Below are 25658 nucleotides of genomic sequence, written 5' to 3' on the forward strand. Positions count from 1 at the left end.
AGAACTGTACTTGGGCCATTACATCTCTCTGTGACCTCTCTTAGGTTTGCTGAGTTGTTTAATTGATGGCTGTTTTTTCTTGTTCAGTGTTTACAGGCCTTGGAGTTTTTGCATGCTAATCAAGTGATCCACAGAGACATCAAAAGTGACAATGTGCTTTTGGGAATGGAAGGCTCAGTTAAACTTAGTGAGTACCCTGAAGTGATGCCTTAGAGTGTCTGTGATTGGCTGTGTGGAGGGAGGTGGCTTGTTAAATGTGCATTGTGACCCGGCACCTGGTGCCCACAGCAAAGCTGCTGCCACTTGGTGAGCATGGGGAGCAAGTTACACATCACAAGGAAAAGAACAATAATAAGGAATGATTTTTGAGATTAAAACAAAGTAATATTCAGAGGACCCATGTCTGGGCTACCTAATACTAACCCTGCGTATAGGAGAAATGTGACTAGATGTCTGTAGTTATTTTTCTGAGTATCTTTCTCAGCCTGCCCCTTCACCCTCTTAGAATTTTGTGGAGATAGTCTAATTAGACTATGTGTGATCTTGACCTCAGATCACTCTGTCTCCAAAAACAAAAACAACAACAACAAAAAAAACAAACCAAAAAAAAGTTACTAAGTATGTGTAGGGAAGAGAAAGATGAACACACACACACACACACACACACACACACACAAAACACACACACACACACACACACACACACACAACACACACACACACACACACACACACACACACACAACACACACACACACACACACACACACACACACACACACACACAGGGAAAACAATCTCCTTTTCCTAAGATCTTATCTGTCAGATGCTGGGAGGTTAGACAGTCAGACATTTTCCCTCTAGGGCTATAATCCCACAGTGCCAGCAAAACCCTCTGAAGGACTCAGCAAGACCCAAGAATCGTCTAACTTCAAAACTCAAAAGCATTGAATCAAGAAGCCAAGATTATTTTAAATCTGATCTGCTAAAAGGGCCTGCTCCCCACCCCCACCCTTCTTTCTCAGCCATGTTCTCTAAAATGTTATTTAATCAAAAATTGTTATTCTTTTGCTATGGGACTTGCTGTGTAGCCTAAGCTAGCCATGACCTGCAGTAGTCCCACCTTCTGTCTCTCAAGTTACCAGTGTCCCACCACACCCAGTTTTATGCAGTCTGAGGATTAAACCTAGATTACTCTACCAGCTGCTTTGTGATTGAGACAATATCCTATATCTCCTCTAGCCCCAAGATGTGCGCGCGCGTGTGTGTGTGTGTGTGTGTGTGTGTGTGTGTGTGTGTGTGTGTGTGTTTGTGTGTTCATTTTTCTCTTCCCTACACATACTAAGTAACTTTTTTTTGGTTTGTTTTTTTTGTTGTTGTTGTTTTTGTTTTTGGAGACAGAGTTTCTCTGTGTAGCCCTGGCTGTCTTGGTACTCACTCTGTAGACCAGGCTAGCCTTGAACTCAGAAATCCACCTGCCTCTGCCTCCCAAGTGCTGGGATTAAAGGCATAAAGGTGTGCGCCACCACTGCCTGGTCTAAATAACTTTTTAAAGATTACTTGGAATGCCCCTAGCTTATTATAAACAGTCGTTTTCACTATAAATACTACTTTACCCAACTGTTACACTTTTAATAGTCTCATTTATAGAAGTACTGAATATATATGTATGAAAGAGTCCCAGAGCTGGGCAGTGGTGGCGCATGCCTTTATGCCTTTAATCCCAGCACTTGGGAGGCAGAGGCAAGCGGATTTCTAAATTGGAGGACAGCCTGGTCTACAGAGTGAGTTCCAGGACAGCCAGGGAGGGCTACACAGAGAAACCCTGTCTCAAAAAACCAAAAAAAAAAAAAAAAGATTTAATCATTGCCCTTAGATTAACTTTTTAGATCTCTTTCAATTTTGATTCTTAAGAATTAAATTACTCAGAAGATAAAGGCCTGATAATTTATATGTTGTTATCAAAAGTAAATATGAAAATTATTGTAAATCAGAACATCTCAAAAATCTTCAAACTTAGCCTCTTTGCTTTATTTTCACATCCTTTTGTTTTTAAAGATGTATTCATTTATTTTATGTATATGAGCACATTGTAGCTCTCTTCAGACACACCAGAAGAGGGCCTCAGATCCTCCTTACCAATGGTTGTGAGCCACCATGTGGTTGCTGGGAGTTGACCACTGAGCCATCTCTCCAGCCCTATTTTCACAGAGAAGAGGTTGAATGGTGGCAGTGCAGCCATGCATGCCTACTGACGTGGATATGTGGGCGCTTCGGCTGTTAGCCCTGGTGCTTTGCTTTATTCTGAAGGGGATGTGTGGAACTCCCCTTGAAGCCATTAATCCTGCTTCTTTGCTTTTTTCTGTAGCTGATTTCGGCTTCTGTGCCCAGATCACTCCTGAACAGAGCAAGCGCAGTACTATGGTTGGAACGCCATACTGGATGGCACCAGAGGTTGTTACACGGAAAGCCTATGGTCCCAAAGTTGACATATGGTCTCTGGGCATCATGGCCATCGAGATGGTTGAAGGAGAGCCTCCATACCTCAATGAAAATCCTTTACGGGTAAGACTGAGAAAGCACTAGCTGACTGTGGAAAATAGTTGGCTTTCTTCGTTAAAAAAATGTTGTGCATACATGTTTGCCACGGCACATGCATGGAAACCAGAGGACAGCGTGTGAGGATGGTTCCCCCTTCACCTGTGGGTTCTCGATATAACTCACGTTGTCCTACTTGGCAGCCATCACTCAGAACCCAGAAAAAGTTCTTCTCTTCAAAACATACTTTGTCCTTGCTTGTGTCAACCACTGTACAAGAATTTGACTATATATGGGTGATGAAATCTAATCTCTTTCTTTGTCTGTATTCAAGTATTGTATTGCTTTTTCTTTTTTCTTTTTGGTTACAGTGTGTGGGGGTGTTTTGTAGCTGTAAATGATCTTTAATTTCTGATTTTTCTACCTCTACTTCCCAAGTTCTGGAAATACAGATGTTTACCACTACCACACAGTTGTGTGTAGTGCTGAGAACTGAACCCACGGCATCTTGAATGCTAAGGAAGAACCATTGGTTGAGTCACATACCAGCCCATTTGGTGCCTTCTCCTACACATTTAGGTACCCTGTACATAGCAAGAGGGTTCTCACCGACGAACCTTTGCCACTATGTTCCAAGAATAGAGGAAAGGTTAGATCCTTGATATAAGATGCCTAGATGGTAATGAAGCCTGTGCTCACACAGAAGAGGGGCCATGGTTGCTGGTGTTGGGGAACTACATGTGCAGAAGATGAACTGCGGAGCACATCCGTTCCTGCAGCTACCAGGCCTGTCAAAGGGAGGAGAGCATGCCAGGAAGCTCATGTCTGCGGAAGCATTGGGAGGACAGGTCGGGGAATGTGGCTGTTTCTCTGTGGCTGCTGAAATTACCACAAATTGGGACAGCAGTAGCATTAAAGATCTCAGCGCAAAGAGCTCTAGTGACGGAGTGAGGAAGAGTCGTCTGCACGTCCTTGGCACTGAAACAAGAAGAGCGCCATGTGCCGTTGGGCGCGTGAGTTAGGTGGGTGCTGAAGGTCTGCAATAACAGTGAGGCCTAAAGCCCTTGGCCTCTCTAGTCCCTGCATACGGGTCTGCAATAACAGTGAGGCCTAAAGCCCTTGGCCTCTCTAGTCCCTGCATACGGAAAGAAAAAACTACTACTGGAGAGTATAGGCTTATAGAGGAGAGCAGAGTGTGAATCTTGATGTACTGTCATTTTGTGACAGACCTTAATATGCCAAAATGTTCTATTTTTAGGCATTATACCTGATAGCAACAAATGGAACTCCTGAACTTCAGAATCCAGAAAAACTTTCCCCAATATTTCGGGATTTCTTAAATCGGTGTTTGGAAATGGATGTGGAGAAAAGGGGTTCAGCCAAAGCACTGTTAGAGGTGAGCTTGGTGAAGGCGGACTTTCGGGGTGCACTTGGTGGTGCTGCTGTTTCCTTGTATCCTTTGCCAAGAGTCCAGCTGCTGCTGCATTTTAGACTTTTGTTTCTGTTAGTAACATTTGTTTCAGAATTTAGCTGTGTGCATACAGACATGCGTGAAGGAGACTTGCAAGAGCTGGTGCTCTCCTTCCAAGTAGGTTCCAGGGGTAGGAGGCAGGTCATTAGACTTGTGAGCAAGCACCTTCATCTGCTGAACCATCTCTTTGGCCCTTAAAAAAGCATGTTTAATTCCATAATTTTTTTATCATAGTAGTAAGTTGCTATAATTAATCAATTCTTGGACCTATTCATTTCTATCATGTGTATATTTATAACTATTAACTCTGAAGAGTTAATTTTTATTTCTTTATTCATTTTTTTAATATATACTTATTTAATGTATGTGAGTACACTGTCGCTGTCTTCAGACACATCAGAAGAGGGCATTGAATCCTATTACGGATGGTTGTGAGCCACCATGTGGTTGCTGGGATTTGAACTCAGGGCCTTTGGAAGAGCAGTCAGTGCTCTTAACCCCTGAGCCATCTCTCCAGCCCCTATTCATTTTTTTATATGTGGCCCAAGCTGGCCTACAACTTACTAACGTGCTTAAAGATAAGGAATGATCCTGAGCGTCCTGCCTGTGCAGTGCGAGGGATTGAACCCGGGCTTTATGCATGTGAGGCAAATACCCTGCCTCCTAAGCTAGCTCTCCAGCCCCTTAACTCTGTAGATGTAAGCAGTTAGCAAAACGTACTTATGTTGGTTAAATGGTTCTACTTGTGTTGGTTAAATGGTACTTGCCATCACACCTGAATGCCTAAGCTAGATCCTAGAACACACACACATAGACACAGTTGCACACTAAATAAATGTAATTTAAGAAAATAAAACAGATCCAGGTGTAATGGTGCATACCTTTAATCTTGCACTTCAAGAATCTTTGAGTTCAAGGACAGCCAGAGCTACACAGAGAAACTTTCTCAAAAAACAAAGGTAAGCCGGGCGGTGGTGGCGCACGCCTGTAATCCCAGCACTTGGGAGGCAGAGGCAGGCGGATTTCTGAGTTCCAGGCCAGCCTGGTCTACAGAGTGAATTCCAGGACAGCCAGGGCTACACAGAGAAACCCTGTCTTGAAAAACAAACAAACAAACAAAACAACTACACAAAAACAAAGGTAGAGGGGGGGGAGGAGGGTAATTAGGTAGCAGGCAAGAAGATTGCTTTGAGTTTGAGTCCAGGATAAGCTATATACCCTTAGCTCAGAAAGCCAAAACCAGGGCTGGGAGATGCCTCAGCTGATAAAGTGCCTGCCGCACACTTGAGGACTTGAGTTTCCATCGCTAGCACCCGCTTAAGAAGCTAAATGTGACTATATATGTCTGTAACCCTAGTGCTGAGGGACTAGGTAGACCCTGGGGCTGGTTTGATCAGCCTAACCAGTCAGTGGACACCAGGCTCTTGACTGTGGGGAAATAAGGGAAGAGGGAGTGACAGAGGAGGGCTCCAACTCGGCCCTCTGGCCTCCACAGATGCACACACATGATGACTATGTACAGACGCACGCAAGCTCGCACGCCACACAGCACCCCTCCCAGGAGCTGTAAAAGTAATGTGCTGAGTGTGAGGGGTTTAGTTTGTTAAATGGTGATGCAGAGGTAACTTGGGGGATTTGGTTTCTAAATGAGTAACACTTCTAAGCTTCCTTTCTCCCTTCCATTTGGCAGCATCCTTTCCTGAAACTGGCCAAACCATTATCTAGCCTGACGCCACTGATCCTGGCAGCTAAGGAGGCAATGAAGAGTAACCGCTAACGTGGGCACCGAGCCTCCTGCTCCCTTATCCATCTTCTAAAAGAAGTCTCTTAATACATGAAATTGTTACTCTGAGGGGTAAAGAGACAGTCTGCATCACATGGAGAAAAACAAACTATTTCCTAAAGATGACCAAGAGAAAATTGCAGTAAGAGAGTTATGACTTTGAAATGAGCTCCTGCTTTAGGGTCCAAAAGGAATCGTGGGCTGCGGCGCTAGCCTTCCGCTTCCCAGCAGCCAGCGCTTGGCCTGCACACTGTTGAATGGCTCTTAGTGGGTAGGTCCTGGTCACTGTCTCCTTCGGGGTAGTGCCCATACTTGAATGTCAGATTCGAGATTTTCTGAGTGTTTCATCTGCTGGTCGTATCTCCCTCGTCACCTTCCCTCCCTCTAACCCTTTTAAGTTGTCGCTTTGAGTTTCTCTTATGCCTAAATTCAAGGCAGATGTGATAAAATTATGTAGCTCTTTATATTGGGAAAGGAGCTTGACATGTTTTAACTTTTTATAGACATTAGGACCAGCTGCTGTACGTGCAGTGTTTCAGTTCAGAGCTTAAACTGAAAGGAGGAAGTATGTGATTTTTACCTTTTTTAACAAATGTGAAAGAGACAGCTTTAGAAATTTCATGGTAGTGAGTTTGACATTTGTTACATGTATAGAAAAAGAACTAATAATCTATATTTATAACTAAATCATTGATACAGAGAAAAAAAATCCCACTGGCTGTATGTTCTCACTGTTTTGTCTTTTCTGCCTGTTTCTCCTCATTCGGCTTTAGGAACCAAAGTGATTTGTGCTTGTCACGCTGGCTTTATGACTTTGGTGCCACTCCCTTCCCTGTGTTTCCTTGGAAATGAGTGTCCATTTATGTTGTGATTTTAGGTGTCAGTTTTGAATCAACCCTTATTTGACATACACCCTCTCCACCCTCTAGGGCAAGTAATAACCATTGAATTTTCAGAATTTAAAAGTTAAAAGACTTTTTCTATTTAAAAGGAAAAATATTTGGGACTAGCAGAAACCAAGTGAGATTTGAACCTTGGAGAGTTCTAGGCTAGTTATAATAATGAAATGTCAATATTGTAGAGGTGAAACTTACGGCAGTCAACTGTAAAGACTCATCTAATCTACAGTGTTCCCAACCCATTATCAATGCTTTACTGTTTATGAGAGATGAAATAGCACAGTGCTTGATGGATCATTTGAGGTGTTGGGTACTTTAGTGTTTGTTTTTCCAAATGAGTAGGGTATTCATTGTAAAAAAAAAAAAAACTGGAGAAAGAAAACTGCAGTGTTCTTATTGTTAGTAATACTTTTTATTTTAAAGATTTAATAAAAGGTCTGTGACCTGTAGTAGTAGCTATTAGCTGTCCTCTCTCCCCTGCTATCTTTCCTCTTCTCTGCTTCTCCGGATTGCTTTGTTGTTTGCCCGTGGCAGAGGTATTACTGTCTATCCTACAGTTCTGCAGCCATAGAAAAGAAAATCTCTGGTTGGTTCAGGTTTGTCCCACCATGCCCTTTCAAAGGACTTGACACGTGCTTGCCTTGCCATTCTGCAGAGCACAGATCATGGATGAGTAAGTTTGCTCTTTGGGTTGGGGAAAGGAGCAGGGTTTCATTTCGTGTTCCCATTGGAATATGCAATGAGAAGAGATCACTGGAGTTTTTGAAAACAGGAAGGTCTTCAGCGAAAGTCAACACCCAGAGCACTTACTGGGCTGATTTCCATGTGAGTTCCTTTTCCTCTGGACTTTATTTTCCTACAACTGTCACCAAATTAGAGGAACAAACTGGTTTATTTGTGGTGGGAAGCTGTGCTGCCTCTTGTTCTGGCCATGAGCACTCTTTGTAAGCAACTGTCTGGATAAGCTGTCTGTGACGGTGTGCTGTCACCTTAGAAGACAGCCTCCCACGGTGGGACTGCTGAAGGTCCGTCCTCAGTCACAGAGAGCAGAGCGCCGCTGCCCCTCCTCACGCTGTGACTCCCTCCACACCAGCTTGTACGCAACAGAAGCAGGCTGGGGTTGTACCTACAATGTCTTGGATGGTTATTTGCTTGTCCATTGCTGGCGACGGACTCTGTCATTCGAACCTGACTCCGAGGTTAAGGGAGCTGCACTGGGGTTTATTCTCTCCTGACCTGGATAAACTAACCTGGAATAGCTAATAGTAATGGTTGATCTTGAGATGTGTCTTTTTAAACAAAATAATCTTTAAAGCAATATAGAATTGTGATTTATTAGTTAATTTTAAATTAAAATGTTGAGATCCTGTTGAAAGACAATTGTATGAATTGAGATTCATATTTTTTTTTAATAATTGCCTCTGTGTTCCCTCTTTTAGCATCTCTTAGAGTAGGAACCTCCCTCGAGCCTCCCTTAGTGACTCTTGTGTCATTAGGAACTGTTTGCCTTACCACTTATTTATTACCTTACAGACTTTGTGGTGGCCACAAAGGTGTCTTCTCTCGTTTCCCGCTGCATTCTGTTCACAGAGCCCCAGATAGATCCACCTGCAGCAGTGGACGGCAGCGTGAGTGCAGCATGCTGCACCGTGACTCAAAGCTCCGTCTCCATGCATTGGGTTCCCTTCAACAGAGGATCACCAGTCCTGGGCCACGTGCGGGGCTTGTGCCAAGAACTATTTCTAAATGGGCTCATGTTTATGCACTGTGTTCTTTCCTGAATGCTTTTAGACCTTATCAGACCATGGTTAGAGTTAGAAGATAGGTGTTGAAACAGTCTGCATCTAGTTTTGAGTATGAAAATCTTAGAAGCATACTGAGATCTGTAATCAGTAAATTGTCAGAATATAATGGGGCCGGCCAGTGGGCAGTGGGTGTCTGCTGAGCCTAACCACTTGAGTGAGAGAAGTGATTCCTTCTCGGTGGCCTCTGACCTCAGAGTACACTCCCTCATACACCTGGTCGCTCAATAGGCCTGGCTAGCTTAGATGAGTCTAGCCTGGGACCCACAGCTGTCTACTTGCCTCTGCTGCCAAGTAGTGAATAATGGCTGCATCACTGTGTCCTAGGTTTAAATTCTTTTCTAATGCAGATTCAGACTGTAGTTAATGGGAGCAGGGGCGTAGCTCAGCGGTGAATCACACGCCTGTCATGCTCAAAGCCCCAAGCTGATCCCTTGTTCCACTGAAAATAGAAAGTATCTAGGCCACTACTTGACAGTATTGTCTAATTTCAATTTTTTTAAAAAAAGTTGCTAAAATCTTGTTAAATACTTCCTTTTGGTCTTTCAAACAGAATCTCCTAGCACTGTATAGAACAGGTTGATCTTTTACTGCTCTTCTATGATAGATATTTAAGTGGTTCTTCCTTAGTGTGTGTATAGGAAACATCCAGACACATTCCCTTGCAGACCTCTCTGGCAAAGCTGCTGTGTTGATTAGAGTTACGAACAGATTCAGCACTGGCCTGGCCTGGAAAGAACTCAAGTCTCTCTCACTCACTGCTCTATACTACTCGGGAGAGGAAAAAAAAAAAGATAACCTTGTCATATGCTCATTCTGTGTCAAGAAAAATAATTGGTTGAAGTTCAAAGAATTAGTTTGGAAAGTAGTTATTTTTTTTTTATTTATTTCTTGTTTTGCTTTCCTTGTTTTGGTAGGTAGAAATTGAGTTGGGTAAAAGTAAAAGTAGTCTATTTCTGTTTTGCTTTCAGATTTTATATTGCCTTTTATTTTTAATTTAATCTAACATAATCAGCTGTACTTTGCTATTAACTGCTGTATTTGATGACTGAATAATTTTGTTCTTTCAGGGCTAGAAATAAACTTTCATGTCCATTTTCTTTTCTTAAATTTCCATTTTTGTTAGAATAGCATAAATATTGCCTGGCAGTGGCAGCGCATGCCTTTAATCCCAGCACTTGGGAGACAGAGACAGATGGATTTCTGAGTTCCAGGACAACCAGGGCTATACAAAGAAACCCTGTCTGGAAAAACAACAACAAAAAAAGCATGAATATTTAAAAGTCTTAACAGATTTCCACCAGGCAGTGGTGGTGCATACCTTTAATACCAGCACTTTGGGAGGCAGAGGTGAGTCTGTAGGAGGTAGAGGCCAGCCTAATCTACAGAGTTCTGGGACAGCCAAGGCTACACAGAGAAACCTATCCTGAAAATAAAAGTAGGGAGGAGGCTGGAGAGACAGCTCAGCGTTTAAGATCAATGGCTGCTTTTTCAGAGGTCCTGAATTCAGTTTCTAGCACTGACATGGCAGCTCACAACCATCTGTAACTGAAGTTGCAGAGGATCCAACATCCTCTACAAACACAGATGCAGACAAAATACCAGTATTTAAAACAAAAAATAAAAATAATATTTTTCAAAGAAAATACTAGTATTTTGAAGGGGGCAGGAGGGACAGAGTTCCACATAGCTCAGACTGACTTGATTTCCTGTGTGGCCTGGGATGACAACCTTGCCCTGCCTCATTCCCAGGTGCTATGTACTCACACACACGAATGCTCACACCCTGCATTTCACAATGGGGCAGGCACTCCACTGAGCTGTATCCTCACTCTGTGTGCTAGTATTTTTAAGGATAAATGTTTTAAAGCTGTTAAGAGTTTCATGGTGCCATGTTTGATTTTTAAATCGTCTCATGTCGCCCAAGCTGGCTTTGAATCTGCTGCATAGCCAACGTTTGTCTTTGAATCTGCTGCATAGCCAACGTTTGTCTTTGAATCTGCTGCATAGCCGTTTGTCTTGAGCTTCTGATCCCTCGGCCTCCACATCCCAAGTGCTGCGTGGGATTACAAGCTGTGCTGCCACACTCTATATATCAAAGCTCCAAATTTTAAAAGGTTCTATGAAGCTGAGGCAGGGGGACAGAGAGATGGCTTGTGGGTTAAGAGTACGTAATCTTGCAGAGTGCCCAGTTCCAGGAGATCTGATGTCTCCTTTTGACATCCCTCTGCAGCAGGCATACACATGCAAGCAAAATACTCAATGAACATTAAATTAGCCAAGGTTGGGGCAGAAAGCACAACTCTCCTCTGTTCTAAATCTGATTCAAAACAAACTTGTTAAAATGACTCCTAGCTGGGTTAGGAGTTCAGTCAGTGAAGCGCTTGGCAAACAAGCCTGAGGGCAGACTTGAGCTCCAAGCACCCACATGAAGAACTGGGTGTGGTGCTGTACGCGCAGAATCCCATCCATGAAGATGGTGTGGAGGTGGGCAGATCCCTGGGGCCCACTGGACAGCCAGCCTAGCCAATTCCTGTAAGCTCCAGATCCAGTAGTGACAGATACTCTACCTCGAAATACAAGGTAAAAAATAGCTGCAGAAGACAACCAACATCAGTGTCTGCATCCTGATGCAAATGTGGACTTCACGTAATACACTGTCCTGTGCTGGAGGGAGGGAGGGAAGCACTACAGATCTGTAGAGAGTAACCTGGTTGACTTGGTAATAAGTACCTAGCCAGAATTTCTGTCATGCACGAAGAACTTAAAGGGTACATTATTCAGGGCCTAAAGAGATAGCTCAGAGATTAAGAACACTGACTGCTCTTCCAAAGGTCCTAAGTTTGAATCCCAGCAACCACATGGTGGCTCACAACCACCTGTAAAGAGATCTGATGCCCTCTTCCGGTGTGTCTGAAGACAGCTACAGTGTACTCACATATATTAAATAAAGAAATCTCGCCGGGCAGTGGTGGTGCATACCTGAAATCCCAGCATTTGGGAGGTCAAGGCCAACCCAGTCTACAGTGAGTTCCAGGACAGCCAAACCTACTCAGAGAAACTCTGCTCTCCCCCACCCCATGCCTAAAAGAAGTAAGAGAAGGACTTGACAGGAATCAGTTCTCTCCTTCCACTGTGGTTTCTGGGGATTTAACTCAGGTCTTGGCACATCAAGGACCTTTACCAATGAACCATCTTCCTGACCCTTCACCAGCCCTTTTTAGTGTTTCTGAATGACTTCTGTCACATTGAGCATAGCTGGCTCACAAAAATAAAGTGGTCCTGGGTGGGAAAGACGGCCAGTGGGCTGACGTACTTGTTGTGAACAGGCTTGAGTTCAAATACCCATAACCTATGTAAATGCTGGCAGAGTAAGCAGAAGCATTTGTAATCTCAGCATGCCACAGGCAGGTGGGACGTTTAGATGATAATCCCTAGAAGCTAATAGGCACACTGGTCTGTTGTACGGCAGAAAAAGAGACCCTGTCTCAAGGTGGCAGCTGAGGATCAACACCTGACATTAACCTCTGACCTCTTAAGTGCTCACTGTAAGGCTGTGCCCACAGTTACAACTACTCACACAGAACATACATGGTATACAATTGCAAAGGTTTTTTTGTTGTTGTTTGAGACAAAGTTTCTCCACATAATCCTAGCTGTCCTGGAAATATGAATATTTAAATACACACACACTACCTGCTTCTGCCTCCTGAGTACTGAGAGTAAAGAAATACACAGTTGTATCCAAGCATGCACAAAATTTAGATAAAGATGAAAAAAAAAGTCTGACTGGAGAAATGGAGAAATAGCTCAGTCATTAAAATCACTTGCTACACAATCATGGGGCCCCAGGTTCAAACATCAGTAAATGCCTGTAACTCTAGCTCCAAGAGGCCTAATGCCCTCTTCTGGGCTTTGAGTCACAAAGGGATGCACCTTTATGCAGACTGGCAGATACAACTTTTTAAAAAGCTGTGCAAAGCAGGTGTTGTTGCTTTGCCCTTAATTGCAGTACTCAGAAAGCAGAGACATTTAGATCTCTAGGTTCAAGGTCAGCCAGGAATACATAGGCTCAGTCTTAAACTACCTCTGGGTTCTTGGCTTTCACTCCTAGTTTTTCCCTCTTCCTGTCTGGTTCTCCCAACTCTCCTCTCATGGCCACGTTAATTCCGCTGGCCATGCTTAATCCACTTTCTTTGTCCTGAACTCTTCCAGATGCTGTCAGATGCTGTCCCTTTCCTCATGTCTACAATAAAAACTTTCATTTCATCCGGAATGGTTGGATGATGGATGGATGAATGGACGGACGATGGACTGACAAAATCTGGATGTGGTAGCACATACCCTAACCCTAAACCCTAAACCCTAACCCCCTAACCCCCTAACCCTAACCGGCTCAGCAGTTAAAGGCTTTTGCTGTCAAGATTGACTCCCTGAGTTCAATCCTGAGACCCGAATGATGGAAGGAGAGAACTGATTCCTACGAATTGTCTCTGACCACCACACACATGATCTGGAATACATCCCTCCATGAATAAATGTAATAACAATTTACAAAAGAATCCTCATAAATTTCTCAGCCAAAAGGATGGCCTATCACCTCAGTGTCCCTTGAACCCCAAACCAGGACCTTTCTTTTAAAATTTTAAAAAATAGCCAGGTAGTAGTGTCATACGCCTTTAATCCCAGCACTCAGGAGGCAGAGGCAGACTGAGTTCAGCCTGGTCTACAGATGGAGCTCCAGGACAGCCAGGGCTATGCAGAGAAACTCTGTCTTACAAAGAGAAAACAACTACAAACATAAAAACTACAACATATATTGCTGGGTGTACTAGTGCAAGCCTTTATTCCCAGCACTCAGGAAGCAGAGGAAACTGTATCTCTGCGAGTTAGAAGCTAGCCTGTCTACATACTGAGTTCAGGACAACCAGAGCTACATAGGGAGAAAAAATACACATATGCATTCATATGTGTGTATGTGTGTGTATTTTTTTCTCTCGTTTTTTGTTTTTGTTTTTTTCAAGACAGGGTTTCTCTCTGAAGCCCTGGTTGTCCTGGAACTCACTTTGTAGACCAGGCAGGCCTTGAACTCAGAAATCCTCCTGCTTCTTCCACCATGGCCCAGCACTAATTTCCTTCCTTTTGCTGTGATAAAACACTGACCAAAACCAACCTATAGAGTGTTTATTTCACTACGGAGGGAGTGGCACTGCTTGCTGCTCACTCATACTCTGCTAGCTTTCTCATAGAGCCCAGGACCCTTGCTAAGGGATGGTGCCGCTCGGAGTGGGCATCAATCAACAATCCAGACGATCCTCACACACATAACCCACAATTGAATCGGATCAGAGTAATTAATTCCTCCCCTGAAGCATCTCCTCTCCCAGGACTCTAGGCTGTGTCAAGTCAACAATGCTAACCAGGATGGTGTGTGGATATGCACGCATGTCACCACATTCCTAAAGAGGAGTGACTAAACATATACTCCCCCCCCCAGGTAATGAGGGACAGACCACCGATGTAAGGATGCCACAAAAGTCCAATTGAGCCAGCTATGTGAGGCTCCACCTTCTGCATGCTTATGCAAGCAGCCAGGACTGCTGAGAAGCTCCCGACCATCTGAGCTGCCTGAAAAGAGACACTGCAACCCGTGAAGCTGCCTGCAGGCTGTGTGTGCTCCAGGTTCCAAGCTGTCACCCATGCTGGCTGGCTCTGGTGATACAGCTGCCCTTGAGTCATTTCTGCTCCTCTAAGTCACCCCTCACCCACACTCCTGTAAATAACTCTTGTTTTTTTTTTTTTTTTTTTCTCCTTTTCTTTCTTTTTTAGATAGGGTCTTATTAGCGCAGGCTGGCCTTAAGCTCTAGATCTTTTCTGCTTCCAAGTGCTGGGATTACAGGTGTGCACCGTCATGCTGGGTGTAATAAAATTGTCCTTCCTGATTTTCCTTCTGAGTATCTTTTGTCTGTGCCACAAAGATCTTATAAAAGAGATCAAGACTGGAGTTTTTGGGGCAAAAATCTTGCCTGGGCAGGCCCTCAGGGCTACATTGTTCCTCCAGTCTCCAGTACACAAATTACAGAGACGTTGGGTGGTGACAAGCAGAGACTTACTCAGTGTGGCCAATAAAAAATAAACGGAGCCCAGAGATCCCACATCTGTATTGGAGAGTCCAATATTCATCTTCCAGGTCCTGATGTAAGGGTAAGCATGTATCTAAACCGTCCTGGCTAAGGTGGAGTCAAGGCCATCCCAGAGTTCTTGTGGATTTTTTTTTCCGAGACAGGGTTTCTCTGTACAGCCTTGGCTGTCCTAGAACTCACTCGGTAGACTAGGCTGGCCTCGAACTCAGAAATAAGCCTGCCTCTGCCTCCCAGAGTGCTGGGATTACAGGCATGCGCCACCAATGCCAGTCTTTTCTTTTTGTTGTTGTTTTTTTATTACTTTTTTCATCCCAAAGTTCTTGTCTGATCCAGTCCTGTCTGCAAGGTGCTCTGATACATTGCTCAATTGCTTGTTTATCAATCTGTGAGGGGGCAACACTAACCTCTGAGATCACTGGTTCTCAACCTTGGGGTTGAATGACCGTTTCACAGGGGTCTCCTAAGACCATTGAAAAACAGATATTTACATTACATTCAATAACAGTCCCAAAATTATAATTATGAAGTAGCAATAAGAATAATTTTATAGGGCTGGAGAGATGGCTCAGCTGGTAAGAGCACCGACTGCTCTTCCAAAGGTCATGAGTTCAAATCCCAGCATCCACATGGTGGTTCACAACCATCCGTAAAGAGATCTGACACCTTCTAATGGCGGCTGAAGACAGCTACAGTATACTTACATATAATAAATAAATAAAATATTTTAAAAAAAAAATAATTTTATAGTTGGGGGTCACTACAACACAAGGAACTGTATTAAAGGTGTCGCAGCATTAGGAAGGGTGAGAACTGCTGTCTTCTAGGTGGGGAGGTGAGCCTGTTCTGTAAGGTTTTGTTCCTCGTGGCATTCATGATGACTCAAGAACCTGACCTCTGTGCCCCTGTCAAAGTACAGACCAAGACACAGCGCAGAGGTGCTAGACTTCTCTCCAACCTTTAGTTAACTTTTTGGCACATGTGAGTGAGCAGGGCTGCTTGGCAGACGCTTGTAAATGTCTGTTCCAGGACCCTGCCCGCGGTGACAAGATGGCTGAAAACCTACTGACAAAGAGAATGAATATACTCCCTGTTCCTGTGTAACTGTGCTTGTGTGCGGAAATGACAACACCATTTTGTAAAGTGCCTCCATTTTGGTTAAACAATGACAGTTCTCAAAACTAAAGTAACTCGTTTGTCCAGATTCTTCCCCGAGGTGGGGGGGGGGGGATGTTTGTCTATTACCTGACGGTGTTCTTTAACCCACTGCACATCTTGGTTCCCTGGATACCCCTAGCAACGACCAGCCATAGGGCAAGAGAGCAGGAAGGGGGAAGAGGAGGGGGAGGGGAGGGGAGGGGGGAGAGAGATTGAAAGGCTTTAGTTCTTTTCCCACTTCCTGTTCTTTGCCCTGCAGCTACAGGTCTTCTTCCTGTCACATCCGGGCCTGTGCTGCCTGCCCTGAGGTGTTAACTCTCAGCTGTCTGAGCCTGTTGACCTTTCCTGCGGTGACCCCCATGGGGATCCTTCGCCCCTCCTCCACCCTTTTCTGGCTCCTCCTCCGCCTTCCTCAGGCAGCTCCAGCACTGACTCACTACCCACAGTTGTCACCCACCTGGTAGAGGGCTCGGGATCCTCGAGGGCTCGAGCCAAGCCGAGCTTCCCCTGGCATGCCGCTCTGCTCCTTCCCTCAGGAACACGTCCCTCCTCCTGTCAGTGGGCGTCCCATCGAGCATGGGTCTAACTTGTGTGGATATTAAATTTTTAATTAAATATTTTTTCAAGACTGGGCCAACTCTGTGGATGAGGATCACAAAGATCCTCTTGTCTCTGCCTCCTGAGTTCTGAGATTAAACGTGTGTGCCACCATGCCCAGCTAGGATGCCCTTTCATTTTGGCCCACTTCCGCTAGGAAATATTTCCTTTCTATTCCCTCCTCACAGTCATCCCAGCACTTGGGAGGCAGAGGCAGGCAGATTTCTGAGTTCAAGGCCAGCCTGGTTTACAGAGTGAGTTCCAGGACAGCCAGGGCTACACAGAGAAACCCTGTCTTGAAAAAAAACAAAACAAAAACCACAGACGTGGACCAAAAATTCTCTAATATGCTTAGGAACTCTGCCTTGGCACTGCTCCTCACAGATTTATCTACCATAGATCTAAAGACTCAATTAAGTCAAAATCTCTTTTTTTGTTTGTTTTTTTCGAGACAGGGTTTCTCTGTGTAGTCCTGGCTGTCCTAGAACTCACTCTGTAGACCAGGCTGGCCTCGAATTCAGAAATCCACCTGCCCCTGCCTCCCAAGTGCTGAGATTAAAGGCGTGCCCGGCAAGTCAAAATATCTCAAGTTCTACTGAACACTTCATAGTCATAGTATACCCTCGACACAGTGAGTATACCCCGAGTATTGGTCATAGGATTTGTGTGTGTGTGTGTGTGTGCGCGCGCGCGCGCGCGCGCGCGCGTGTGCGTGTGTGGGTGTGCGCGCGCGCGCGCATGCGTGTGTGTGTGTGTGTGTGTGTGTGTGTGTGTGTGTGTGCTCGCACGCGCGCATGTGTGCACCAGCTTATTGGGAAGCTGCTCTTATGTGGGTGAGTTCACTGGCCCCAAGGAAGGAGGCCAGAGAAGTTACCATGAGAAGGGAGAGAGAGGGCAAAGAGGAAGAAAGAGAGAAAATGCTTATGCAGAGAGAAGAAAAAAGGAGAAGGAGGGGGAAGGAGGGAGGAAGAAGAAGAGGAGGAGGTGGGGAGGAGGAGGGGGTGGAGGACAAGGCAGTGGCTCTAGCTAGGATCCAGACTCTTGCTGTCACCCTGCAAGCCTCCCAGCACTCCCCCTCAGGATGTAGAGGGCCTCTTTTTCACTGCCTCTCTTTGAATCGTCTCTACCGCATACTTGTGTTGCCTTTAAGTTTCTGGGTGACCTGGGACACTTGGAGTTCCCTCCTAAGGTCCAGAGGAGAGCATTCCCTCTGTGTAACAGACCTTGGTCTCACCCTGACTCCCTCTCTTCCCATCCGAATCTCAAAACTGCAAAGCTCTAATCTAGATTATGCCGACCCCAAACAAACAAACAAAACCTAAATAAGCACTGTCTCTTCTTCCTGGGCTTAGCAAATTATCTTTGTGTCTGGTTTCCCAAATTTAAAGTCTTACCCAAACCTCTTTAACCAAGCTACTCCTGGCCATTTTACAGAATCGGTGGACCCTTCCTAACCTAACCAACCCTCACCTCACTGCCCAAAACCAAAGAGGCCCTCTGACTGCTATAGCACTGAAGATTCTAGACCCATCTCAGCCCTTCGCTTTTACATTCCTCTCACAGCCTAGCCTGAGTCTTTTCTTAGTTCTATGGAGACACTCCAAGCAATCCCTAGATGCCCAAGGGATAGCCTGCATTTCCAAACATTTTCGGTGTCACAGGACTGGGCTAGTCATGATGCTCTGCGTTAGAGTCACCAATGCCCTTGGCGCTGTCTCCCTCTTAACCTTTTTTTTAAAAGATGTATTTTTATTATTTTTTAAACTTATACGTCTATGTCTATGTGTGTGTGTGTTATGTATGTGTGCGACCTTGGGAGAGCAGAGGGCATTGGGTTCCTTTGTGCTTGGGCTGCAGGTGGTTCTGAATGGCCTAAGGTGGGTACTAGGAATCAAATTCAGGGTTTTTGTTTTGTTTTGAGACAGGGAATCTCTGTGTAGTCCTTGGCTGTCCTGGAACTCGGTCTGGAGATGAGGCTGGCCTCAAACTCAGAGATCTGCTTGCCTCTGCCTCAGTAGTGCTGGGACTAAAGGCGTGCACCACCACCACCCAGCTTTCTGTCGGGATCTTAATGTTTTCTTTCCTCTACTGCTTTGGGGATTCTCATTTGATCTTTTTCCAAGGCTTTCAGGTGTATCATTGATTTACTTGAGATTTATCTCATTACCCAAGGTAGGCACTTAGAGCCTCCTCCTTTGAACTACTTTAGTCCTGTCCAAGAGGTTTTGGTATGTTTTCATTTTCTTTTGATTCTATGATTAAGTCTCCTTGATTTTTTCAAGGACACATTTGTATGCTGTTTAATCTCTGTGAGATTTTCATGCTCTCGCATCTCATTTGCTATTGGTTGGTGGTTTTATTCCATTTCGATCAGAGAGAATACCTGGGATCATTTCAATTTTCCTAGATTGGTTAAGAGCCACTGTGTCCTAATGTGTGACCTAAAAGAAAGGTTGCAGAGGAAAATGTGTATTATGTAGTGTTGACATTCAATACTCGGTAGCTATCTGTTGAATCCATTTACCTATGGGGTCGTATAATCCAGATGTTTCTGGTTTTATTTTTTATTCTTTTTTTTTTTTTTTTTTTTTTTGGCCAGGATGTCCTATCATTTGTTGATAGTGGCATACTGAAGTAACCCACTGCTATTGTGCTGGGGTTAATCTGTGACTTTAGTAATATTTGTTTTATGACATTGGGCACACCTGTGTTCAAGCCATATGTCCTTAGAATATTAGTGCCCTCTTATTAGCTTGTTCCTGTAATTAGTACAAAGTGACCTTCTTTGCCCCATCTTACTAGTTTTGCTTTGAGAACTATGTTTTAAGGTATTTGAAAGAACAGTTGTAGCCGGGCGGTGGTGGCGCACGCCTGTAATCCCAGCACTCTGGGAAGCAGAGGCAGGTGGATTTCTGAGTTCGAGGCCAGCCTGGTCTACAGAGTGAGTTCCAGGACAGCCAGGGCTAAACAGAGAAAACCTGTCTCAAAAAAACCAAACCCAAAAAAGCAAAAAAGAAAAAAAAAAAAAGGAAAAATCAGTTGTTTTAAAAACCAAAAGTTCTAGCCATTTAATTTTACCAATGACAGGAGCCAGATGCTGGGGTGAAAACCTTCTGGCTCAGAGAGGCAGAGAAAGCACCCAGCTGATCTTCCTGCTCCATAGATGTCCCAGAAGGCAAGGGCTCTTTCTCCTTCTCCACCATCTCAGAGCAGATACCTTGCATTCACAGACCCTTAGCTCTTGTGTTTGCTAGGGCTGAGCTACACCACAAACACTTGTTTACAGTAAACAGAACACTCTGGGATCAAAGGCTGAGCCACAGTTAGAAACAGATTCACAGTCTCAAGGTTCACAATGTGATCATTTCATCAGCAACACTTGCTTGCTGCCTAGATCATCCATTTTACTTTGAACATCTTTTCCATCCTTCTACCTGACTCTGTGTGTGTGTGTGTGTGTGTGTGGTCCAGTGGACTAGTCAGAAGCTTTTGACTGGGAGTGGAGACCATCAGTGTACACATTATAACTGAAAGTTGGTTATTTGTTCCTGCCATTTTGTTGAGCTGGTACTGTTTGCCTTTCCCTCTTCCTTTCTTAACTATTCTTCTCTGTGTTATTTTTTTGCCTGTGGCCTCATGGGTGGATTTGTTTTTCTCTCTAGTTCTAAGAATTCGCTCAAGTATGTTCTGTATAACTGGCTTATTGGCTATACATTCCTTTAGTCTACTCTTACTGTAGAAAATGTCTATTTTTCTTCAGTTATCACAGTGTTGCTGGACATATTAAGTCTAGGCTGGCAGTTGTTCCTTTTATTTTTTTATATGCTTACTTATCTTGTAAGACCCCCCAAAACCGGAAGGCAACACCCAAATCACTCTCGAGAAACAGCCTCGATGCAATACCATGAGGATTTCTTTATTCCAGAATTCTGGGTTCCACAGCCGTACATCGCACAGGGTTAGAAGACCGTGGAAGCCGAGTGCTGAATTGAGACAGCTTTTATAAGTTTACAACAAAGCCCGCGAATCACAAACCAATCATTTCTTAGCATGGAGAACCAGCAAAATGCGAGCCAATCGATTTGTTCCACTCCATAGTTTTTAGGCCATTCAGTTTAAATTATGGAGCCTACGCTCAGTGGACCAATTAGTTTCCTATTTTCTTGGATGTCTATAGCTGCGTGAACTCCTGGATAGGGGTAATGGTGTAAGCAGTTTACAGAAGCAAGATAAGCTTAGCTCATTTCCATTTACCTTGTGGGGCCAGGATCACCTATTCAAGGCCTTTCTGCCTAGCTCTTAAAGGGCAGGCTCTGAAATGTGACCTTTTACCTAGTTTCTAACAAAGAGCACAAAGAGCGGCTCTGGAATGTGAAATGTTTGGGGCTCCTTAGAAGGCTGGAGTTAGGCTGTATTTTCTATTCTTTCAATCTCATTGTTTTGTGTGTATGGGTATTTTGCCCCCAGGTATACGTGTGCACCATGTGAGTACCTGGTGACTGAGGGGGTCAAAAAGGGGCACCAGAGCTCTTAGGTCTGGAGGTGCACATGGTTGGTTGTAAGTCTTCATTTTGGTGCTGGGAATTGAACCTGGGTCCTCTGCAACAGCAACAAGTGCTATTAACCACTGAGTCAACGATCCAGTCTCAGTTGTTAGCTTTCAGAACTTGAAAATACATCACGCCAAATTCTTCTGGCTTATGTTTCAGGTAAATATTCTTTGTTATTTTGAAGGACAGAGCTTTACTTATGAATTGGTGTTTTTCTCTTGCCACTTCAATAGACTTTCTTTGATCTGTATAGTTAATGTTTTAATTGTAATACAGTGAAGGGAAGCTCTATTCTGGTCTTGTCTGTCCGGTGTGGTGTACTAAATGTCTCCTGCATCTGGATCGGCATCTTGTTTCTTTCATTTCTTTCTTTCCTTCTTTTGTTTGTTTTGTGTTGTTTTCTTTCTTTCTTTCTTTCTTTCTTTCTTTCTTTCTTTCTTTCTTTCTTTCTTTTCTTCTTTTTTTTTTCTTTTTCTTTTTTTTTTATTTGGTTTTTTCGAGACAGGGTTTCTCTGTATAGCCCTGGCTGTCCTGGAGCTCACTCTGTAGACCAGACTGGCCTCGAACTCAGAAATCTGCCTGCCTCTGCCTCCCAGAGTGCTGGGATTACAGGCATGCGCCACCACTGCCCGGCTCTTGTTTTGTTTTCAAGACAAGACTTCTCTGTGGACCCCTGACTGTCCCAGAACTCACCCTAACCTGCTTATTGCCACATCTCGTTTGCCAGCCTGTGTTTTTAGAGTCTAAAGTGAGTATACAAACTGGACTTGGGATAGAAACTTTTCAGGAGCTTTCCTGGCTTAGGGTCACCACGGACCGCTCTCCTTTTCCTCTCATTGGTGTTGGGAGTGCTTATTCCAGAAAGATTTCCGGAACTGTTTTATTGAGTTGCATGTACACACTGGTAGGCAACCCCAGCTCTCAGGAGGCTGAGGCAGGAGGATCTAAGTTTTTTAAACTGTCTTTTAAACAGATAGTTCACTGGATGGATTTTGAAGCACCCTACCAGAAAGAGAAGACTTCCTGAGTTCGGGTAGGCAGTTAAAGTCCAAACGAAGGCTCTACCCTCCTGGGGAAATATTAAAGATGTAAATTACATCACCAAGGGGTAAAATCACATGGGACAGTGGAGTGGGCCTGACCTTAAACTGTAGTCCAGAGCAAGAATGTGAGGGCTCAGTGGATCGTATATCAGCTGTGGTCAGTTTTAGCTTTTCTGACGGAGCGCTGACGGAAACCTGCTTTGTGTCTCCTAGGTCGTTCAAGATAGCAGTTTCCCCAATAACTGCCCTTGCAGATCTAGGACTGTAGGAACAGCACCTAGAGGTTAACGCCCCAGCCACGCCCTTCACGCACAGCGTGGGCGGAGTTTCTGGCGGAAAAGCAAGGAAGGAGGTGACGCGGAAAGCAGGCGCCGTTGTCGCGCTGCCGCTGGGAGGAAGCTCGGCCGCCTCGCCGGCCGAAAGCAGGCCGGAGCCCCGGTCGCTGGCCTGGCTTCTCCGGGCGTGGGCGTGGGCAGGGCGAGGCAGCGGTCCCCGCCGCTGCAGCGTCCGTCCAGGCAGAAGGTTAGGTGCCGGGAGCAAAGAACGTAGGTAAGCGGGAGCAGGGCAGCCCAGGCCAGGAGACGTCCGCAGCGCTGCTGACCAGCCCTTTCCCCGCGCCAGCTCAGCGCCGCCCGAGGCCCGCACGCAGGCCGCCTAGTGGGCGCTGGTCTCCGGGGATCGCGGCCCTCCTTCCTCTGCGGAACAAGCCTTGAGATCCAGACAGCCAGAAAACCCCCTCCCCGGGCCGTTCCTTCCGAAGCCAGGGAAAGCTTTGCCTGAAGATCGCTGTCAGGCTCCCAGCTCCTGCAGAGTCGGAAGTGGAGGGCTTTGAGTTGATCCGACAGCTCTGCTTGCTCCTTGCTTTGGTTCCTTCCCACCCTGCTCATGCATGGTATCCTTGGGCTCTAGGATGATGAGAAGCTACTTTTTAAAAAAATTGTTGTCGGTGCTGGGTAGTATAGACCCCATGATGAGGTTCATTAACCCACTGTGGGGCCATTCTGTTGGAAGAAGTGGGATGCAGAAAGGTCATGGGAGTTTGTACTTAGGATTCCGGAGAAGTTGAGTTGGAGCTCTAGCTTGCCTTTGGTATTGTTTTTAGTTCACCACCTGGACGTAGGCATGTTCCTATACCAGTGCAAATTAGTTGAAATAACTGAATGAATGTTTTTGAGGATCTGGTTAAAACGCCATTTAAGAATATTCAGGACACATGGCGCATTCCTAATTATGCTTTTGCCTTTTGTCCAGAATAAGCTTGGTATGAAGAAGGCTGCCAGGAGAGCGAGCAGACTCCTGTGTGGTTGGGATGTAACTGCAGTCTGTGCTAAGAGTGTGCAGTGCCTGAGAAACCTGGTCACTCAGATGCCTTGTGCTTATTGATAAAAGCCTGGTGTAAGAAGAGTAACCAGTGTTTATCAGTTTCTTATCAGTAAGCAGGAACTTACAGGTTCTCTCTTATGAGATGGTAATGTGTGCCAGGCCTTTAGAAAATCTGCCTGGGAGATGCTTGATTTATGTCTCGTCCCTTTTAGGAGGCCATTCCACCTATATCTCAGAATCCCGGACGCTGCTTCTAAAACATTTCTTCTGTAGCTCAGGCTGGCAGTTTGCTGGGTAGCTTAAGCTGGCCTCGAACTTGCAAGGATCCCCTTGCCTTGGCCTCGAAAATGCTGGGATCACAAGCCCGGTTTGTGCATCTTTTTTTGGCAACCTCACTCCTTTTGCCACCCTCCTCCATTTTCTTTTAGGGAAAAAAAGTACATGCATATTTTGCCTGTATGTGTGTGCTCCACGTGCTTGTCTGGTGCTGTGGGGATCAGGAGAGGGTGTTGGAGCCCCTGAATGTTATGAATGCCTGTAAGTCGCCGTGTGTGTGTGTGTGTGTGTGTGTGTGTGTGTGTGTGTGCGCGCGCGCGCGCGCGCGCGCGCGCGCGCGCGTGCTTAGAATAGAGCAGATGCTCCTAACCACTGAGCCAACCCCTAGCTTGCCCACTTTTGTTTCTGTTAGTAGCCAGGCCCCCAGCCTGTCTTCTGTGTTAGTTTTCTGGGCCTTTCTCCACACCTTTCGTCTTATTACCATTTCAAGAATGGTGGCGGGAACACAAGCATTGCGCATGCCAGGCAAGTGCTGAGCCTGGTTCCCCAGGCCTAGGTCCCCTGCCTTCCTGATTTTCTCCCTCCTCTGTCATGGTACTTCTTGTCTTGTGGCTCTTAGAAGGGTGTATGACACATGTACTTTGATAGATCGCCTGTCTGAAAACCTTTTTCTATCGCTAATTTTTTTTTTTTGGATTTGGTTTTTTTTTTCGAGACAGGGTTTCTCTGTACAGCCCTGGCTGTCCTGGAACTCACTCTGTAGACCAGGCTGGCCTCGAACTCAGAAATCCACCTGCCTCTGCCTCCCAGAGTGCTGGGATTACAGGCGTGCGCCACCACCGCCCGGCTATTCTCACTAATTTTTAGGTGGGCCTAAAATTCTCTTGTTGAAAATAATTTTCCCTCAGAACTTCAAAGACATTTTCCCCCATTGTTTTCTAATTTCCACTTGTGTGTGGAGGAGCACACTTGCCTGTGTGGAAGTGTGTGATGCGAATTCTCCAGCCTATTTATTGAGACAGGGTCTCTCATTCAACTTGGAACTCACCCATTTGGCTGACTAGTTGACCATTAAGGCCTAGGAGTCTGTCTTTTATCCCTGTCTGGTCCTGGGACTGTAGGAATGTGTTGCTGTGCTGGGCTTTTATGTGAGTCCTGGGGACCCACAATCAGGTCTTCATGTTTGTGCAGCAAGCATTTCTCCCACTGAGGAATCTCCTAGACATATCCCCTCCCCTTGCTTTTCCCCTTAGAGTCTGGCTACTTAGTGATAGTCCTGCCCCGGCCTCATGCCCACATGGGTTTCAGGAGTGTGACCACACCTGGCTGCATCTGTTACTTTTTGTTTGTTTGTTTTTTCGAGACAGGGTTTCTCTGTGTAGCCTGGCTGTCCTGGAACTCACTCTGTAGACCAGGCTGGCCTCCAACTCAGAAATCCGCCTGCCTCTCAGAGTGCTGGGATTACAGGTGTGCGCCGCCACCATCGCCCGGCTAGCAATTTCTTTCAGTAGACAATTATATTTAGAAACCAAGATGTGGTTGTTAGGGTGTTCACTTTTTACTGGAATTATGTTGCTTCATTGACAGTCAAATATGTACGTATATGCACACTTCCTTATCTATTAAACACTGAGTTCATAGTGGTACCTCCAGTTTTGTCTCTCCTCTTCGTCATCATCATTTCAGGATTCATTGTTTTCTTTTCTTAGTGGTGGAAAGTCTAGCTTTAATTATCCACCACACATTTTAGTTATTTTCTCAACTTTAGAATACTGACAATTTCAGAATTGATGCCTACTTCTATGAAAAAGCAGATTTTCTATGCATTGTTCAATACCTGTATGTAGTCTATGTCTTTAGCTTGTAGGCATGTAGTCAGAATATTTTCTAAAATTGTTGATTTTCTGCTTTTAATGTATGATTGTGTTATTTGAAATTCAGGGGCTCGGAGCTGTGGCTCAGCAGCAGATCACTGGCTGGGCAGTCACGGAGTCCCAGTTTAGTTCTCTGATTCTGCAAAAAGGAAAAGGAAGCAAGTAGGCGGGGTTCATTTAAGTGTGTGAAGCATTAGCGAGGTC

General features: G+C 45.0%; 2 protein-coding genes across 6 annotated transcripts in view; both read left to right on the forward strand.

The window, feature by feature from the left end:
• Window positions 1-8071, forward strand: part of Pak2 (p21 (RAC1) activated kinase 2) — a 61673-nt gene extending 53602 nt beyond the window's left edge. For all 4 annotated transcript variants that reach the window (XM_052159128.1, XM_052159130.1, XM_052159127.1 and 1 more), the window contains 4 exons: window positions 88-187; window positions 2369-2565; window positions 3797-3934; window positions 5700-8071. In XM_052159128.1, coding sequence (XP_052015088.1) covers window positions 88-187; window positions 2369-2565; window positions 3797-3934; window positions 5700-5786 — 522 coding nt within the window. In that variant the 3' untranslated portion in view covers window positions 5787-8071. The remainder of the gene's footprint in view (window positions 1-87; window positions 188-2368; window positions 2566-3796; window positions 3935-5699) is intronic.
• Window positions 8072-22335: 14264 nt separating this feature from the next.
• Senp5 (SUMO specific peptidase 5) overlaps window positions 22336-25658 on the forward strand; it is a 28402-nt gene continuing 25079 nt past the window's right edge. For both annotated transcript variants that reach the window (XM_052159037.1, XM_052159038.1), the window contains exon 1: window positions 22336-22530. The gene's annotated coding sequence lies outside the window, so the exon portion shown is untranslated. The remainder of the gene's footprint in view (window positions 22531-25658) is intronic.

Source organism: Apodemus sylvaticus, chromosome 15 (genome assembly GCF_947179515.1).
Source record: "Apodemus sylvaticus chromosome 15, mApoSyl1.1, whole genome shotgun sequence".
In the NCBI taxonomy this organism is placed as follows: domain Eukaryota; kingdom Metazoa; phylum Chordata; class Mammalia; order Rodentia; family Muridae; genus Apodemus; species Apodemus sylvaticus.